Source organism: Terrapene carolina, unplaced genomic scaffold, assembly GCF_002925995.2.
Source record: "Terrapene carolina triunguis isolate 2854851 unplaced genomic scaffold, T_m_triunguis-2.0 Scaffold68, whole genome shotgun sequence".
Classification (NCBI taxonomy): Eukaryota; Metazoa; Chordata; order Testudines; family Emydidae; genus Terrapene; species Terrapene triunguis.
In genome coordinates, this window is record NW_020664419.1 from 44359076 (window position 1) to 44378382 (window position 19307).

The 19307-nt window shown below is 41.1% G+C and overlaps 1 protein-coding gene across 1 annotated transcript; it reads right to left on the reverse strand.

Annotated features, from left to right (window-relative positions):
• Window positions 1–767: 767 nt before the first annotated feature.
• On the reverse strand, window positions 768–17208 carry IFRD1 (interferon related developmental regulator 1). Its single transcript, XM_024200873.2, has 12 exons — window positions 16720–17208; window positions 12593–12697; window positions 11818–11899; window positions 10975–11099; window positions 10402–10559; window positions 8737–8787; window positions 8468–8646; window positions 8244–8352; window positions 5468–5602; window positions 3825–3953; window positions 3129–3224; window positions 768–1579 (listed from the first exon to the last, which is right to left on the reverse strand). Exons 1-12 carry the CDS (start codon window positions 16763–16765, stop codon window positions 1490–1492), a joined length of 1305 nt encoding a protein of 434 aa, XP_024056641.1. The 5' UTR covers window positions 16766–17208; the 3' UTR covers window positions 768–1489.
• Window positions 17209–19307: the final 2099 nt, after the last annotated feature.

A 19307-nucleotide genomic window follows, 5' to 3' on the forward strand; every position in this document is an offset into this window, starting at 1 on the left:
GTTTTTCCTTCTGATGCACTTATGGCTCTGTTTGCCAGGTACAACCCATCACCAGCCAATTTGAGTTTACCCTCTGTGCTCTTAAAGCATTCTTGATTTCAAACCCTCCTCACACAGATGCAACTTCTACAAAGATTTTTCAGGTATAGCTTATATTTTTAATGTAAGCCTGCTCTAAGTGTTAATGAGTTCTTGCAAAGGCAAGTTGGGTCAGAATTTAGAGTTAAATTTTTTTTTATCTAATTGAATGATGGTTTGAACACCAGTCATGTTACTCTATAGCAGGTGAATGAAATGAAGGCAGTTGATGGGAGTTCTCTTTGCTGTTCCTCATCTTTCTTCAATTATTTCTTTAGGTAAGGTGAACTTCACTTGATAACTGTATGAATGTTTCCACAGTATTGGCATGACTAGGATTCTGTAAAGCATCTGGCCTGCTACTGTCAGCACCATATTTTACAGAAAAAGGTATATAATCATACAGCTGACCTTACTGATATTCCCCTGGATCCTCCAAGTTGATAAGTTAAACAAATTTAAGGCATAAGATTGAGTGGACAGAGTTATGATTGAGCTTTCAGACTAAGTTTGAGCACTCAATCCTGAAGTCAGGTCATGCCAATGCTAGTTTTGTGTGAAGCATACTTTTATAATATATTTTACAGCTACTATATCATTTCTAGTGATAAAATGAAAAAACTAAGTGTGCAGTTATCTGATCTCATTTACTTTTAGACAAGGTGTATAACAACCACATCTGAAAAGACTTCAGTGAGAAAGATTTTTATTCCAAAGATGGAACAGTCTTATACAAGCATATGTAAAATGTGTCACCACTTTTAAAGTTAAATGTAGTCAAGTATGTTTGTGTTATTTACTACTTCATTTTAAGTGCCAACAGCAGGACTTCATGGCACTGGTATAGTATAGTAAGGTATATCTTGTGCCATTTGTCAGTCCATCAGCCAGTTTAAAAAGTATTAAAATTACAGGGTATAATTGAACAAAGAAATAGCAGCTGTTCCAGAGGCATGTTTGTCCTGGTACTCTACTCTTCTTATCAAGAAGACTTGCTTTTCTATGTAATTTCACCGCTGTATTACCACCAATCCAAGATGAGCTGGGTCAGACAATTTTGGCAGTTTAATACATATAGCTTTCAGCACCATCTAACAACTGAATTGTTGGTATGTTTACCAAATTCATGAGTGATTTTGATCCTGCATAAGTGTTACAAGTTACATTTCCATCCAATTTTAGATCAACCGATCCTATATGTATACACACACACACAGTACACACACAACTAAAGCAATTATAACATGCATAACATTTACAGATACTATACATTAGATATTATCCCTGTGCAATGAAGTCTAAGCTATGTGGATATATAAATTAAATCTCAAGTTTCAAGGTTACAACAATTACATTTATAGAAAATTATGAAATTATCAAAGTCTTCAACCTTGGATCCCACATGGAAGATCTAGAAAAATTCACCCACATCTGTTCTTTTGTCACGACATTTGCTTCTAGCCTTTGTTCGAGCCTTGAATGCTGCAGAGTTGTACAAGTGCTACAAAGTGAAAGATAAGATTTAGTCAGATGTTTGAAATATCTATGCCTAAACTAGTTTAGGTTCTTTACATAATTGGGATGTAAAGGATTTTAAAGGATTTAAATGTCATTAGATTGTGTCAAAATTGTGGTACAAAATGAATACAAATTTTATGTTAAAGGAAGGTCATAGGTTCCAAGATTTTAGCACATAATGATCTAACAAACAGATTAAAGGAGAACTGCCACTAGATAAGCCTGAGTGTCACCATATGGAAATAAGATCTAAAATTTTTCAAAATAGAAAAGATGACAGGCATTCAGGAGTCTAAGTCTCATTGAAAGGACCTTAAGTTCCTAAATTTCACTGGAAGCGACTTGGTGCTTTTGAAAGTTTTACACCTTGTCTGGCTTCTAACATTTAACAGATCTGACTATTTCTTCAAGGCTCCCAAACAAGTGTTACTCATTCTGTGAAAAGGACAAAATTCAATTTTTAACTATGGTCCATAGGCCAAGGAATGATTTAGGACTACATACTGTCCTTAATGCACAGCAAATTCTCGCAGTATCAGTCATTTAAGCTTTAAAGTTAGAGTTAATTCCCCTACCAAGTTAGTTTCAGATTCAGGAAAACTCTGCATCAGTTTTACACTGTAGATATTGGGAAAGTGATCTTCACAACCCACAAAGCTAGGAAGTATTTTACATGACTTCTGAATATCATGCAGACCACAAATACATGAAGTTTGATTGATCTGACCCACAGGCTGGGTGTTTGACAACACTGCTCCATAACACTGCGTTTAAATAAATTTGAGTAATCTGACTATGGCTAGAAAACATCTATTCTTAATATTCTAGTATTAACGGTCAAGAAAACCCTCCCCCTGCCTCTGAAAGGCTATACTACACATCCAATTGGTGTGGATCCTAATCTGTTGTAGGTGAGTTTTTGATACATAAAATGGTACAGTAAGTTTTATAGGTATAAATATAGAATGGCCACACTGTTGGAGAGTGCCAAAACAAGGATTACCCAATCACCCTAAAGCCATACCAGCATGAATCCTATACTCCACACCACAACATGCATTCTGAATGTCATTTTACAGAAGTTTTGAAGATTCTGTCAGGACCATTTCTCATGAACAGCTAGGTCTCCTAGTTGCCATGAGTTCCATTATACAAGCTTTACTGGGAACAACTTTCATGTCTGAGGTCAGAAGCTTTTCCATAGGCTTCAGTTGTCACACTCCAGTGTAACATATCAGGACCATCTAGGGACAGAAGAAAGTGCTGTACCCCCACATGAAAGGTGTCCAAGTGTATACAGCTCTCATTAGTAGCTCTTCAGTCACAAGAGTGAACCTAAAACTCAGGCCAGGACAGAATGTGTTTGTGAAGCACCCCAAAACAACCATTTTTCATTAAACTAAACATTTGTAGCAGGTTGACTATAAAATGGCAGCAGTTCAACTGTTCAGATTTTGAATGTTATTTAATTCCCAAAGGGAATACGATAGCGGGGTAAGTGCAAGTGATACAGTTAAGGTGTGATAACATACCCTTTCAAAACGGGGTATCTTCATTGTTTTAAGAGTTGCAGCATCAAGCATTACTGGTGGTCCAAGTTCAAACACATTCCGAAGAAACTCATTGGACTGAGTAAAAAAATTAACACATCAATAACCAAGGTTCTAAATTGAATACTGTAGCAGCTTTAAACTTGAGATTTAAATTACATAACACTGAGTCCATACAGGTAAATTTACACTTGTTGAATACTGTCCCCCACCATCATTTTATTATACGTAATCAGGGCTCAATTCTTGCTTGCATCAGACAATCAATGCTCAGCACAGGAGTTGTCAGAGAGCCAGTTACAGCTTCCTGATTCTGCAACGCCCTGACCTCGATGCCATATTACCCACACTGGCGTGGGCTGGTGTAAGCCACACCAGAAGTGATTTCCCTTCTGCAAGGGGCATTTTCAGCTGGCCATTTATGATTGATCACACTGGATAATCTGGTCCAGTGTAAAAAACCCTTAGTCTTCTCTTTACAAAATTTGAATGAAAATAGAAAGTTACTTTAGAACCAGCTTACTATAGCTATAATTAAAGACATGTTGCTTTATTCTTAAATTGGTAAACATCTTTAACAAATCACTGGCTAAATTCCTATAGAAAACAAGATAATTTCAAATAGGCAATAATTACTCAATTGGCCAGACAGGAAATTGTGTGAAAGTAACAGCTCACCTGCAAATGATATTGCATCCCTGATCCCAGAATCTCCTTGAAGGTATCATATGTGTGTTTCTTAACCCAGCAGTCAATATACATGCGCTCAGGTCCAAATTTGACAGTCTCTGTAGGGAAGTCACGCTCCTGTCCAAAAATCAAAGACAAAACATGAAGACTACATTACCAAAACCCGTTTTAGAAAAAGTCCTATGCAGACAGAAGTAATATAGAAAGCTTATGCATGTTAAGAACTAGTGTAGTTTTCCTTTCACTGAGTGATCCTACACAAAATAAGGACAAGAATCATTTATTCTGTAAAGTAACCTACTATGCATGTATAGTACAATTGCTGATTTTACTGGACAGGTTGATGCAGGACTGAATCTTAAGACCATTTATGCTGTTACAGGTAACATTAGAAGGGACAATGATGTAAGTATGAATACGTAAGTAGACGATCAAAAGAAACGTTCACTTGATATGGGCTTTGTCCATGGGATTTGGTTCACTTGGTTTGCATCTGTGAATTAGTCAGGTGTCAGTGGATATTTAAAGATCCAGGCAAGGTCTTAACACTATTGAAAAGGAAATTTTATAACCCCCTTTAAAATGCTGTATTTTAATGCAAACCATACTTATGGGTATGAATTTCAGATAATGCAGGTATGGGTGCCAATATAAGACCTTAAGTAAACTATGTTCTCCAATTCATTTTTGGGACAGTTAGTGACCAAGTCACCTTCTTCTGTATTTATGTAATTGGCAATTACTCTTAACAGTGTAAGCATCCCATCCTATTAGCAGTTAATTTCTCTCTCAGAGCTACATTCACTGCTGAGAGCTTTTGACTGTTTGAAAGTACAATATTCCATTTAGCTGGTATTGACCTGATTTTGCCCAGTTAAAGATTCAAGGGTCATCTAACTTACCAATGAAATGCAAGCTCATGATTTGTTACACAAAGTCAAACTTATGTGGCTTAATGACTCGTGAACATTTTGTTGAAGAGCTGAAAGTTACTGTCCAGAGCTTTTAGCAATGATATTCCGTAGTGTTCTCTACAGCAATGTTAATCTAAGCACAGAGATGTGCTGTAAAGGACAATTCTTTAAGCTCTTGGAGTGGAGCAATTATAAACTGAATCCACACAACAGCTGAATAATGCAAGCTGGTTCTTCCTTATACTGCAAGGCAGTAATCCTGCTAATGAACTGATAGATTTTAGAACAATTCCATAATTCAGAAAAATCAGAATTTGACAGTAAAGGACAAGTCTCACAGCAAAAACTCAGTATACTGAATAAAGGGGCACTTAACATTCATATTGCAATGTTTTATCCATTTTATAGAAAATCATATATCCAATAAGGAAGTCAGGTTTGTATTTCCAATCTAAAAATGAGGTTTTTTTTAGTTAACCTTTGGATCCTTTTTAGATTACTAACCATGAACCTTTGAAAGCTGTAGTTAACACTAATCCTGCCTTAATTCTTAACGAGTTAAGAACCTGAAAATGGAAGTTATTTGGCGCTTATGTTCAAAATACATCTAAAATTGTAAGCAAGTTTTTCAATGGTCTAGTGTTCATACAACTGTTTTATAAATTGTTTGCCACTTTTTGCTTTACAGATGAGTATTTTCAAAGTAATCAAGAGTACCTCTACTGCTCGCAAGACATCTCTGAAAACAGATCGCTGCTTTCTTTTGTCTACTTTGGCACGGTGCTTGTTTCCATCTGTAGCCAGGGCCCTCAGTTTCTGTGTTAAAAGTTCCATGTCTTCATAAAAGAAATCCTAGCCAGACAAAAGGAGATGTTTCAGTTTCTGGTCTTTACACCATTTTTCTCTAAGTGGTAATACATCAACTTTTCCCACAGTATTGTCATTTGGGATCACAAGGCGTTTATAAGGTAAAATAAATATATTAATTGTACTTAAAAAGTTAAGTGATCAGGGTCCAGTTACCCAAGTGTGACCTGTTTGCACCTGCTGGTACAGTTGTCAGCTGAAGCATTCAATGTGGAGCTCCCTCAATATGAAAGCAGCTGCCAACAAGGTCTCTTGTGAGGCCCCTGGATTATGGAACAAACTCCCCACTTGGCCTGCTAGTGCCTAGATTTGTTAACCCTCTGGACATGTTGTAGTGTTATGTTCTCTGGCACTTGGAGTCGAGGAGATGCTTACTGGCATGGGATAATTAAGTTTTGGGGTGATTGCGGAGATACTGACAGTTGACTTAAGATGTTTAATGCCATTTATTACTGTTAAATTAAGTTTTGGAAAGGGAGCCCAGAGCTTACAAAGGGGACTTCTAATATTTTTTAAGACTCAATCTGAACAGTTTATGGAGGCCAGATTAATTCCTAACCAATTACAAGTGCATCAATTGTTTTGTCTTTTTACCGATTCCACATTATTTACATTACTCTTTCAAATGATAGTTAAAAAATGAACAGATGGTCCATGCCACAAATAGCATGCTATCAAAGTAAAACTATGCCTAAAACAGAACCCTGCACCTTAACTGAGGCTCCTAGGCACTACTGTATTTAATAGCTGTCTTCTGTATGTTTCTATTTCCTTCATTGTCATTGTATTTTTTTAATCTCATTTTACTTCAGTGTCCTCCCAGTCTGCTCCATATACCATACCACACAAATATACTTAGTGTCATCTGATCCTGTGATTAAGTTGGTAAATTTAAGAGTGAATACTGCATGTAGTTTGAAAGAATGAATGCTAAATAAGAGCAAGGAATGTAGTAAAAATCTTGCATGAATGGGAGTAGTGTAGATAAGATTAGCATCAGATGGGCTACAAGGCCATTGCGAGAACCCTTTTGTCATAAATTCTGCTTATTATACAAGCCACTGAACTGGGTAACTTGTATATGAACTGAAGTGCTTTTCTTAAAGGAAGTGTTTTAAGATCTTAAAGAATGCATATTTATATTATTTAATCAAAGCCAACTACATTCAAACCAAAATTTCAGTCACTTGCAGACACAGTCCAAGCGAAGAAAAGAGTTCAAGCTCTGGACTCATCTTGCCAGGCCTAATAACTTCACTTTCACTGTCAAGACGTTCCAAAGTAGGCTTCCATAGCTAGGATCTTGCAACCAACTACCTCCCGTATTTAGAAGCACTACAAAAAGCAGCACAATTTAGGTACATGTGAAGTTACTGTGCTTGGTATCCTGACTCATTTACAGTTACCCTTCCCTCTCAGACCATGTTCTAGCTTGGTCAAGGCTGATGTGCTTTGCCAGGAGCCCTTCTGGCAGCCCTCCCAAGCTGTGCCCATGGATCATTGGAAACTATTTTCTTCATTGTTGTCAAAAAACAGTTAAGAAGTTAAGGCACATTACACCGAAGGGCAACAAAACAGATTAAGTCTGTGTTATAAGGCAACATTAAAAGACAAATTACAAGTTACTTAAAATATCTAACCATCCAGTGCAAAGGTGAACCACAAGGAAAATATACCAATCACCTCAGTAGCACAACATAAATATGTAATTAACACCTTAAAAGTCTTCCTCCAAAGTTGCAACTGGCAAAATGCATCAATCTACTTTCAGATGCCAAGAAATTGTTCAAAAGCATCAGGCAAGTCCCATAATGATGTTTTACTAATCTCATCGTTGGGTACCCCCTTTGAGGCAACATAAGGAAATGGAAAACCCCCTACTCAAGATACTGTCTAAACTCAAGAGTTCATTGCAACTGTGACAGCACACAGCAATGCTTTCTGGGAGTCCCTGGAACTGCCAGATTTGGGGAAGCTGAAAAGGGTAAGAGTCTGTACTAAATGCCCTCTTTACCATGGCTTGTTGGGGTACAAGACGCTAATCTACATTTCTTTTCTTTGCAGTTCTTTTTTAAAAAAGTGTTATTTAGATGTCAGTATCAGATTTTATTGACTAGCATTCCAGCAGCCCTGGAGTTATCACAGGGAGATAATAGGAGGGCTAGCACAAATAGGCTTGTTTTAATTGGAGTAGTTCTAGTGCAGGGATCAGCAACCTTTGGCATGCAGCCCATCAGGTTAAGCCCCTGGCAGGCCGGGACGGTTTGTTTACCTGCAGCGTCCACGGGTTCAGCCAATCACGGCTCCCACTGGCCGCGGTTCGCCATCCCAGGCCAATGGGGGCTGCGGGAAGAGGTGGTCCGGCCCAGGCTGCTTCCTGCGTGCCAAAGGTTGCTGATCCCTGCTCTAGTGTGAATTTCATTCTAATGTTTAGATACATTTTTCTTCATTATTTTAAGTTGTGGAGTGTTTATATGCAACTTTCCCACCCAGAACGTGCAGACAGATACAACTAGATTGTAAGAGGTGGTCCTCTGGAATTAGGGATGCTATGTGAAAGATGCTATGCTAGTTCGCAACAATCTCAATGCAAGAAACCTGTTACAGCTAAATCCATTATACTTACAGCTTCCGTTTCTCGTGCCAGTTCAAACAGAAGAGCTAGTGTTTCTCCAGCAGCAATTCTCATGTTGACATCATCACAAGATAAGAGGTTTGGAAGTTTGTGTAAGTGCCTAGAAAAAATGAGCTACATTTTATTAATCTGTAAAGAGCGATTTTTACAATAAAGCAACATTAAGGCAAAGTAACAGTTCATTGTAAAAGCTGCCTTCCAGGAAAGGAACATACATTTCAAGTTTTTTCTTCACTTCGCTCACTGGGCAGATGGTCAGCAACAGAGTCCATGCTAAAAGTGCACTGATGTGAAGCACTGTGTTGTGGGTGCTAGAAATGCCATTAGTGTCACTCTCTCTCTGATACCATTTTGTGAATATGTTTTCCAGACACTCCATAGTTGAATACAGTTCCTGGTTTAAAAAAAAAAGCAGTGTAAATGGCTAAATTCAGTTATTAAAATTTGTGTAAAACTTGATAAAGGGTTAAGTGTTTATCCTTACAGTAATATCATCAGTGACTATGAAACAGCAAACTCCCAAGCAGGTTGCACACTAGACATGGAAGAGAAGTAAAACAAGTCAGTATTTCCTAGTTTATGTTGATTCTACCAGACCTGACAAGATTCCAAAATTTTAAACTCTGGTCTTTGTTACTCCAACTGCTTGTATAAATAAGTATTTAAGTTCTATGTTGAGTGCCCATGGAACCATTCCTTAAGCAGAATGAACTCACAATGAACTCTTCCCTCATATTTTTCGCTTCATAGCTATATCTGGCCCGCTTTACAACATATGCTGCTCTGCATAAGTATTTGCACTTCTGATGATGTATGTACCTCTAAACAAAGTTAGATACATTGCCAGTTACAAGAGCTGTATATAGCCTGCCTTTCACCTGATTAGCTAAATTAGAAGAGCTAGTAAAAGCTCACTACTATGAACTACAAGTTTCACAATGAAATAAAAGGGATGGCTGGTGTCTATTCACTGCTGTGGGAAGGATTTTCCAGAATTCTGATTAACAGCATTTTAGGGGTCTACCCTATGTGTAGTCTCACCAGCTCAATGTGGTACATTTTTCCAGTTTCTTGTTGGTATCATTTTCTAACACCCAAAGGGCAATTCAAGCTCTTCCTAAACACCTGTATTAAATACTAGGGCTGCTTTGCTTTAAAAGCAGTGTTTCAGTTGTGATTTGTTGCAACCACAGTCAAACTAGAAACTTTTGTTTTGACACTACTTGACAACAAAACAGGCAAACCAGTTGTACACAAGTGGATGCAAGAGTTAGATGGGACTAGCTCAACAAACTCAAGACACTAAAGTTACAGAAATACCCAGTATCATTAGCGGCAATGGCTACTGTTTTGAAGGGGCTTTTAGTTAATAGTTTGGTAGGTGCAGGAACAGAGGCACAGGTGGATTCTCTGTACTTGGGTTTGAGGCTACCATCCTTACCAAAAAGGGATCCTTGACTTGAGGAGGGCATGCAATTTTACACCCTTTTCTGCTAGGTATAATTATACTTATCCCACAAGTTTTACAACTTGCATAAATATTTGTGGACTCAGTATACTGTTTCAGGAAACATTTAAAATAATCCTAGTAGACAGGCAATACGATAGGAATTCTAGACGCGAAAGGACCATGCACTGTCTCACACCTAATTCATGGTAGGAGTCATATTGATAATGTAGTCCAGGACAGACCTATTAACAGTCCAAACTGAAGGAAGAACTGACTGACCAATGCCTAGTCACAAGATGTAACCAGAGTTTCGGGATGGAAAAAGCACAAAAGAACCAAGATACTTCACATGATGTCCCAATTTCCACAGAACATGGCCCTCCATGACTGACAAAAAATGCTTTGGTACTGAAAAGAATGATAAGTGCAGAAATTGAAGTTTCAGGTTAAGTGAAAATCAACATACACTCATTGGCTTGAAAGAGCTGCAACAAACACCAATTCTCAAAACTCATGCCATCACTTAAAGCTTCTGGCAACCCAACACCTGTGTACATTAATGCAAGAATTAAATTATAGGCTTGCATTAACACACCAGTGAAGTAGTCTGTATTTTGGCAGCGAAGGAAAGAGCAAAGCACCAAAGCTTTAAACTGTTGTACTACCTCTCTTCTATAGCCCAGTACGTTTTATACTTACAGCCTGTCTAGCCTGGATACTAGCTGTTCCATCACAGATTATCTTCTTGAGAACTGGTCCAAGGGTTTTAAGGATTTCTTCACTTTCAATTCCCGACCCCAACTGCACACAGAGAAGACATGCCAGCCTTGCTGCTGCGGACTGTTCATCACTCTTACCTACAGAATAAGGAAATACATTGAGTGATCACCTGCGGATTTTATCCTGCACTGAATCACACATTTGTTTAGAGGTTCATAAAGGGAGATCCAGCAATGAAGCATGCTGTATCTTAAACAAAACCCAAATGAAGAAAACAGCATTGGAACTGGTACTAGGTTGTCACTAATTCCAGCCAACAGGAAGAAAGCAAAAGCCAACATAATTTTGTAGCTCAATGATCAAAGAGCAATAAATGCTCACTAACATCTAACTTAGGACAAGAGAAGCTTAGCTAACAAATGTATGTGATCTACTAACATTTTCTGTAAAATACTAAAGTCTCATCACATCAGTTAACACTACAGTGGTATGACAAATCAGTCCCTATCCTATAGTTCTGTTACCTTCCAGTAGCGTACAAGCATTTATTACCTTTCTTTATGCAGCGTTCAATGCTATCAGTTAAAGTCATTCTCCTTTCCAGGATAAATTCATATAGTATTTTAGAAGTCAGAGCATTTTTAAGACCTTCAAGAGCTGCTTGTCTTGTCTTCGCACTGTTGGGAGGAATAATATAGATTGATACAAATACATCTTCATGTAAGCTAAAGCTGAAGGCTTTGCTTTAGTACACTTTTAAAGCAGTGTACATTACACATCTACCTGGTGCTGTCAAAATCTACAGAAGTCCTATGAATTAAGTAGAAACATTTAGTACAGTTGAACAAATCTTCTGGGCAGACCAACTCCTCATTTACAGCTTGGTTTATTTTCCTTCACCTCTTTCCTCAGCTAGAATGCACAGGGGTAAAAACTTTGGTTGAAGGCTGTGGCATATGCTTAATGTAGCACTGCAAAACTAATGGTAGCTTACCAGCCCAGAAACAAACTCACCCATCCTTTATCATGTTGACATTGTGTGCAATTAAATTAAGTTGCTTTTCTGAGGCAAGCAATTTTGCAAGACCAATTTACTTGAACAGCGCACCTGATCTGACAGCACACAAGCATTTTAAATTTGTATTAGTAAAAAAGAAAGCCAGGCCTACTTCTCTAGTTTACATCAAACACCACTGACTCCAGGGGAACTATTCCGGATTCATAGGAGAGGAGAATCAAGCCCCCAGTGTGGATTGCTAAACTGTGATTTTAGTAACTATGCAACAGAAAGATAAGTTAAGTTTCTATGGGGCAGCAACACATCACTAATTTGTATTAGAGAAGTCAGGCGAAGATTGGTGATGCTTAAGTGCATTGTTTCCAAACACCCTATACCTCTTGTCCAAGGTAAGGTCAATGAATCCCTTTAACTTGTACTCGAAGTCTTCTTGAGTTGCTTCTTCATCAACTTCAGGTCCTAAAGTATACAAGATAATTTAATCCTAATGCACATTACAACGTTCATGTTTAGATAATTAGAACTGTATAGTATGAGAAGCTGATTACTGTATTTAAATATCACAACAACATCCACCTTTTTTCAGGTAACAGGGACCTTAGCAACAAGTGTGGGATATTACAGGAATAGAATGACACCCAGGAGAGGGACCTGGTTATATCCGATTGACACTATGGAAAGCTATTTGGTTTTAGTAGCCAATCAATTCTGACTGAGTTGTTTGTACATATAGATTTCAGCATGAAGCAGCTGTCATGAATGCAGGAGGGCTGATGTCTTAGGTCCTCTTATTGTTCCTGAGACAGGTGGTAAAAGTTATATCTGAATAAAGGCATTATCAATTTCTGATTAAATCTAAACTTTGCTTTAGAAATTAGCATAGTATACTCACAGAATAAAGAAACCACAGGAGGTTTAAAAGTCTTATGGAACATGTTGTACATTTATCTGTAAATACTTTAATGGTACCTCTTAAAATAGCTATAAAAATAGGGGTCAGTAATGCCCAGAGAACCCCAAATTTTTGGTTATTTGAAAGATTACTGCACTGTTTGTGACTGAAGATTTGATAAGAGGCATGTGTCAGAAACATCAATTTTGTTTCTAAAGAAATTCTTTCATAAGATGCATAGATCAAAATCAAAAACATACCTTCTTCAGTGAAGCTAGCAGGGTCACTGAAGCCACTGCAGTGGCTCATAGTCTCAATTGATGCATCCTCATCACTGAAAGGCTGCACATTTCTGTGCTGACCACCTTAAAAAAAAACAACACTTTAGTGACTATTTCCACATTTGGAAAACACTGCCACTCCATAGATTGCTGCCCTGCCCCCAGTTCTCCCTGACCCCATGCAAAAAGTAGGGAGAGATAAGGGACTACCATGTCAAAGTTTGTTTTTCCTCCCTACAGACCCCTTCTTCCATCTCTTCCTGGCCCTACTTAGGGGTCTAGGGTATAAAAGGGTGTTCAGGGAATACTTTCCTAGGCTTAAAAACTACTTATACACAGATTTGTAGCAGGAATAATGAAAAGATATGATACAGAGTATTCAGTGTACTGGTGGAATTTAGAATTATGGAGGAGCTACACTTTCAGTCAAGGCTGTGTCTAGCTATTGTATTTGATTGGGCTTTCAAACAGCACATGTCTACAATTAGCAAATGTAGTCTGCTCACACATACAACATCCACAGTCAAAGATAGTGGAATTTCCTTGGTTTTTTTTATTCTATTTTAATAAAAATTAAATAAGGTACAATTAGTTTTTTTTAAACAGTGGATTAACCACTGAACAAACTACTAAGGAAACTGGTGGATTCTGCATCTCTGGATATCTTCACATCAATAAAGGATGCCATTTTGGAAAATATACCTTAACTAAAGAAGTTATTGGGCTCAATACATGGGTAACTCGATGAAATTTAATGGCCTGTGATATACAGGATGCCAAACTAGATGATCTAAGGGTCCCTTCTGCCCTTACGCTATGAAATTATGAACATTTTGGATGGGTGAAGCCCTGATGCAACCTTACAGCCTTTTAAAGTTTTGCCTGGGAATATTTTATACATGTTCAAACATACACAATAGTCCTTTACATACCAAGGCAGAGCACCACCAAATACACTAATGCGATAGCAAAATTTACTCATTCAACAGAAAGAATTGTGAAAAGGTTGGAGATGAGTTTGCCACTGAGTGGGCCTGGATACCTCTGGAAATACAATACACTAAGAACCCAATATCTGCTGCTCATGGAACATGTAAATGGCAACACTGAGCCATGAGCCAACTAGAAATATGCTTTTGATACAGGCAGAGGGCTGTCCATGCCAATGCATGCAAAGGGAGGTTGCTGTTGTGATTTTCCCAAAACCAACCCCCCACTTTTTCCTTGAAAAAAGGCAGTGAAAATACCCAAGCGATCTTATGACACAAAATGCAACTCATTATTTAGTTCATTGCAGCTTGTTTCTTCAGCACCTAGCATAATACACAATTTCAGCCAAACCCAGCTAAGTGCACTAAATACAAATCTGACTGATCCTGAGCAGGCTGTACAATCCATGACTTTCCTTACATGATTCTCTTAATGTTACAAGGAGGACGACAGAATTCAGGATTATGTTTCAGCCCCATTTAAGCCTCCTTTAGTCTTGGTTCAACCCAGACCTTCATATTTGATGAAAAGAACAAAGTTTCTATAGCACCTCCCCCCCCCCCCCAATTTTGTTCTTGTTCAATTCCAGCTTTATTAGCAGCTCAAGCCAGATTTCCTCCAACATAGCAGTGACCTGTCAAGTCCCTCCAAAACCTCCTTCAATTGTTTTTGGAAGTTTAGTGCCTGTATAATATAAATGATGTTTGATCAAAGTCCTTGCTTATACAACACATTGTTTCCAAGTCACCTAAATGTTGAAAATGCAGACAATCTTTCACTGAGTTCCATGAATCTTTCATAACTAGGAAGATGCCTGAAAAAGTCCTTTAAGCAACAAAGACACTGGAGATGGCTGCAGAATTTTTGAATTGCCAATGGGTTTTGAACTTGCTTCTTTCCTACAGACATTAAGCAGTTATTAAATAATGATTAGCACACAGTGAGTAATTTGAGGAAATGGCTATAGTGAAGTCAATGTTAGCATACGAATTACAACTTTCCTCAATTGTCCATCTTTACTCTGTCTCTTTTTATGTTATCATCAAACTGATGATCTGCCATTTTTAGGTGCAAAAGGTAACAGCAATTATTCTGTAATTAATCTCATGCTGAAGTGCTGCTGGAAGCAGTGGAACAGATACATACTTAAATTACTGACAGCTTAAGTGTTTCATTTGCAGGATGCTCTAAACTCAATGTTTGTGCTTTCAATTTCACAGAGAAAGTTTACCTTAGTGATACAGTTGATTTTGACTGCAATTTGAGATCAACCTTTTTTTAATCTGACTACCAAAGCCTGAGACAATATTTACAATTTACTTTAGGCAGCACTTCATTTCCACTGTTCTTACTATATCCTTGAACATTAGTATGTGAATTTCATTCAATGTGCCTAACACTTGGTAGTCACGACACACAAATCAGCTGCTTCCAAGTTGTCCCAGTGATTCACTGGGAATTTATATTGCCATAGTTACGTCATGCCCCATAGACACTTAGTGATGCTGGCCTAATCCCCAATGTAGACACCATTAGGTCAACCGAAGAATTCTTCTGTCGACCCAGGTACCACTTCTTGGAAACGTGAATTACCTAGGCCAACAGGAGAACCCCTTCTCTTCCATCAGCATAGGGGTCTAAACTGAAGCACTAGAATGGCATAGCTGCAGCTGTGCTATTATAGCAGATAAGTGGAGACATGCCCTCAGCGTGAGAAACTACCATCTAGTGCAGGGGTAAGCAATCTTTCAGAAGTGGTGTGCTGAGTCTTCATTTATTCACTCTAATTTAAGGTTTCGCATGACAGTAATACATTTTAACATTTTAGAAGGTCTCTTTCTATAAGTCTAGAATAGATAACTAAACTACTGTTGTATGTAAAGTAAATAAGGTTTTTAAAATGTTTAAGAAGTTTCATTTAAAATTAAATTAAAATGCAGAGCCCCCCAGACTGATGGCCAGGACTCGGGCAATGTGCCAATGAAAATCAATTTATGTGCCTACCCCTGATCTAGTGCATGGTTTCTCAAGATAGAGGATCATGAACCCCAAACAAGTATTGGGAGCATGACCATCTTGTCACTCCCATATCCCTACAAAGTCTCAGCATGGAAAAGACTGAGAACCACTAATTTAGTGAAAATTAAGGTGAGAAGCCAACTTCAGAAAAATAAAATGCACTGTCCACCTTCTGGAAGTTTTTCAACAATTCACAATCCCTGTGAGTTCACAATCCCCAATAATCAAGTCCCTCGCCACAAGCTAATAGACAATTTTGGAGCTCTCATTTCCTAGCGGGCATAACAAGGCCCTTACCAGTCTCCTAGGGCCTGGGGGCAGAACACTGAGCTTTCATTCCCAGAGTGAAACTGAAGCCTAGCAACAAGAACTCTCAGGCGCCCTCACTTAATTCAGGGTGACAGATCTGCACATTAAGGGCCCGAGGAACCCACTGAGCATTTTCTCGAGCTTCCCCAGCCCGGGCGACAGGGCACGTGCTACACTCCAACCACAGGGCGGCGGGCCCGAGGTTGCAGGCGGAGGCGGCTGGCCAGTCCCGTGGCTGGGCCAGGCCATTAGCGGTGACGCCAGCCCTGGAGCTGCTCACTGGCTCCGCAGAGGTGACCCCGGGCACGGCAAGCTCGGCTCAGGGGCCACCAGCGCACTGCGAGGGAGCGGCCCAGCTGCCACGGGCCCTGCCTCCGGCGCCGCGCTGGACACGCAGCTCGCCGCCCGCCGCCCCGGGGCAGAAGAGGTGACGCGCGAGTTCAGCGCATGCGTCGGCTGGTGCGTGAGGTGGCGGTTTCCAATCCAGGCGCCTGTCAGCCCTGCGGAGATAGGGCCGCTCGCTCAGGCGGCCCCGGGAAGGGGGGCGAGCAGGTGCCGCCTGCCCGGAGAACCCTGCAAGGAGGAGCGCGCCCAAAGCCCGGCCGCGCAGCCAGACAGGGCGGCTCCGCTGGCCGAGGCCCGGCTGCCCCCCACCCGCCGAGACCCCCTTCCCTCGAGCACCAGCGCATCATGGGAAATGTAGTTTCTCGTTCTCGGCGCCCAACAGAAGAGACTGGGACAGGCCGCAGGAGAAAACTACCGCTCCCAGGAGGCCTCGCGGCTCCTACCTGCTCCGCGCTGGTGGTTGCTCCCTCGCTTCTTTGACTTGGGCATGGCTACCGGCGGTGCGCGGCTCCCCTCTGTGGGTCTCGGTCTCTCGGTTCCCCCCCGCCCGGGTCTCAGCGACAATCAGCCGATGGAGGAGCAGGAGCGCTTTTTACTACAGCGTCTCTGCGGGGCTGACTTCCCGGACCGAGGCAGTGGAGGGGATTGGCGGAGGCAGGCGAAGGACGAGTCAGTGGTGGCGGTAGAAATCCCCGTGAAGGCCCGTGAGCAGAATCGATGCATCTTTCTCCTCTCAAACACCTGGAGCTAAAGGCGAAGAGACGGCGCCGACGCCGCTTTTATAGCCAAACGGGCTAAGGGGGCGGGCAGAGTGACGCATTGCTGACGTCAACCGGATATAACCAATGATCAGCTCTGGTTTACAGGAAGCGTGACTCATACGCGCCTGGTGCCGATTATGGTGGCGCGTTGCATGTTGGGATGTGTAGTCCCCTCAGGCTCACAAGGCCAGCCTCCCGCGGCAGCGCTGGTAGTGTGTAAGAGCATCCCAGGACACCATTGCATGCTGGGAAATGTAGGCTCAGCCTCTCTGGGCTGTGGTAGGACGCCGTGGAGCGCACGTCCGCTTCCCCTCTACAGGCGTGTCCCCGTCTGACCTGCTGAGTGGATGGTGCTGAGCGGAGAGCACGCAAGTGCGGGTGGAGAGGTTGGAGTAAAACACGGCTGAGACTCACACAGGCGCTTGAGTCAGATCCGAGCCTTCTGGTGCTGCTAGGGCTCATGGATCTGGGGAGAGATGGTAAAAATGGCTCTTCCTGAAACGAAACACACACAGCACAGTCCCCTCCCCACCAAGGGGAGGAGAATAGCACTGAGAATGAGGTGAAAAGAGCGCTCTTCCTTTCCCCCCTTTCCATGGCTTGTAGCATGGTGTTATATGTGTCTTAATTTAGCCCCATAACGCAGCAGTTCCCAACTATAGTACATGTACCGGAGGGTGGTGGAGACGAATTGGCTGGTCACACGATGCTAGTCTGGCTCTCCTCATATCCAGCTGCGATGTCGCATTAAAGACAGCTAAAAATACATTTAATATTTAACTACTAATATTCTGCTATGGGATTGCCACAGAGATATGATGTGATCATGAATGGAAGGAAAGGCAATCCACGCAATTGTGAATGAGAGAGAGTGGAGGCATCTAAAAAGATGTACGCATATGCCATAGAACAGTTCCACCTTGCATTTTGCCGTGATGCTGGGAGTACCTTTCCCAGATCTGAAGAAGAGCTCTGTGTGCGACTCAAAAGCTTGTCTCTGTCACCAACAGAAGTTAGTCCAATAAAAGATTTTACCTCACATTATATCATCTTGTCTCATAGCCTGCGACCAGCACTGCACACATACAAGAATCGAATAGAGCAATTATAAATGTAACTTGATGTTCTTAATACAATGTACAATAGTTATTCAATGGAAGTGAAATGTAAATAGAATGTTAATTATGGATAAAGATTACAAAAGGCAAAAATGTTCATAGAAAGAATCAAAAGGCACAGATCTGCTAGTCCAGACAAGGAAAACATCATTATTGTGTTTATTCTGCCATTAAGGTATCTACAGGCTATTCTATTCTACATGGGGTCTTATAGCACACCTCACTGTAGTAGCTATCATTTCTCTGCCATTTTGGGATGTAGTTGGTTGTGTAGAATTTAACAATTTAAATTAATATTCTAGCTAAAAATAACTTTAGATCAGTGGCAAATTAACACACGGGCCCACAGGGCCTGTGCCCAGGGGCCCCAGCCAATTTGGGAGCCCCCAAGTCTGGCCATGGGACCCGGAATCCAGCCACGGCGGGGGGGCTATGGACCCAGGTTCACCCCTCTGCCATTGCCATAGCCCACATTGTCTCCTCCAGCCCCAGGCTTCGGCCTCATGGTGGCAGGTTCTGTCCCACAGCCGCAGGCCCCGGGCTCATCACCCCTCCCCCATTGCCTGTGGCCCCTGCTGCCATCTCAGCCCCCAGCCGCATGCTCCATCCCCTGGCTGCAGGGCTTTGGGCTCGGGCCCAGGATCTGGCCACAGTACTTTGGGCTCTCGGGCTCTGACCCCTGGCCGTATCCTTGCCGCTCCTGGCTTCTCACACTCCCCCCCATTGCCCTGGCCCTCACTGCCTCCCCCGGCTCCCTATCCATTCCCCCCCATCACCCTGGCCCCCACTGCCTCCCTATCCACCGCCCCATTAAGGGCTTAATTTGTCCCTGGGCTTGCTGGGGCTGAGTAAGTCTGCTGTGAAAAGTGATATTTGTATGTTTGTTAATATCACTTTTCACAGCAGACTTAGCAGCTGTCTGGGAGGCTGTGAAATGTGATATTAACATACAAGTATCACTTTTCGCAGCAGCAGACTTACTAGCTAGCAAGTCTAAAAAAAAAAAAGGAGCCACAAAAGCCAACGAAATAACAAAAAAGACAAGAACGTGCAAAGCACCTTATTTATGTTTCTATTCTGTTTAGGTCTGGTAAAGAATAGAGACAACTGTATATTATTTTTATTACTGAGTCTGCAAAACCATACATAAAT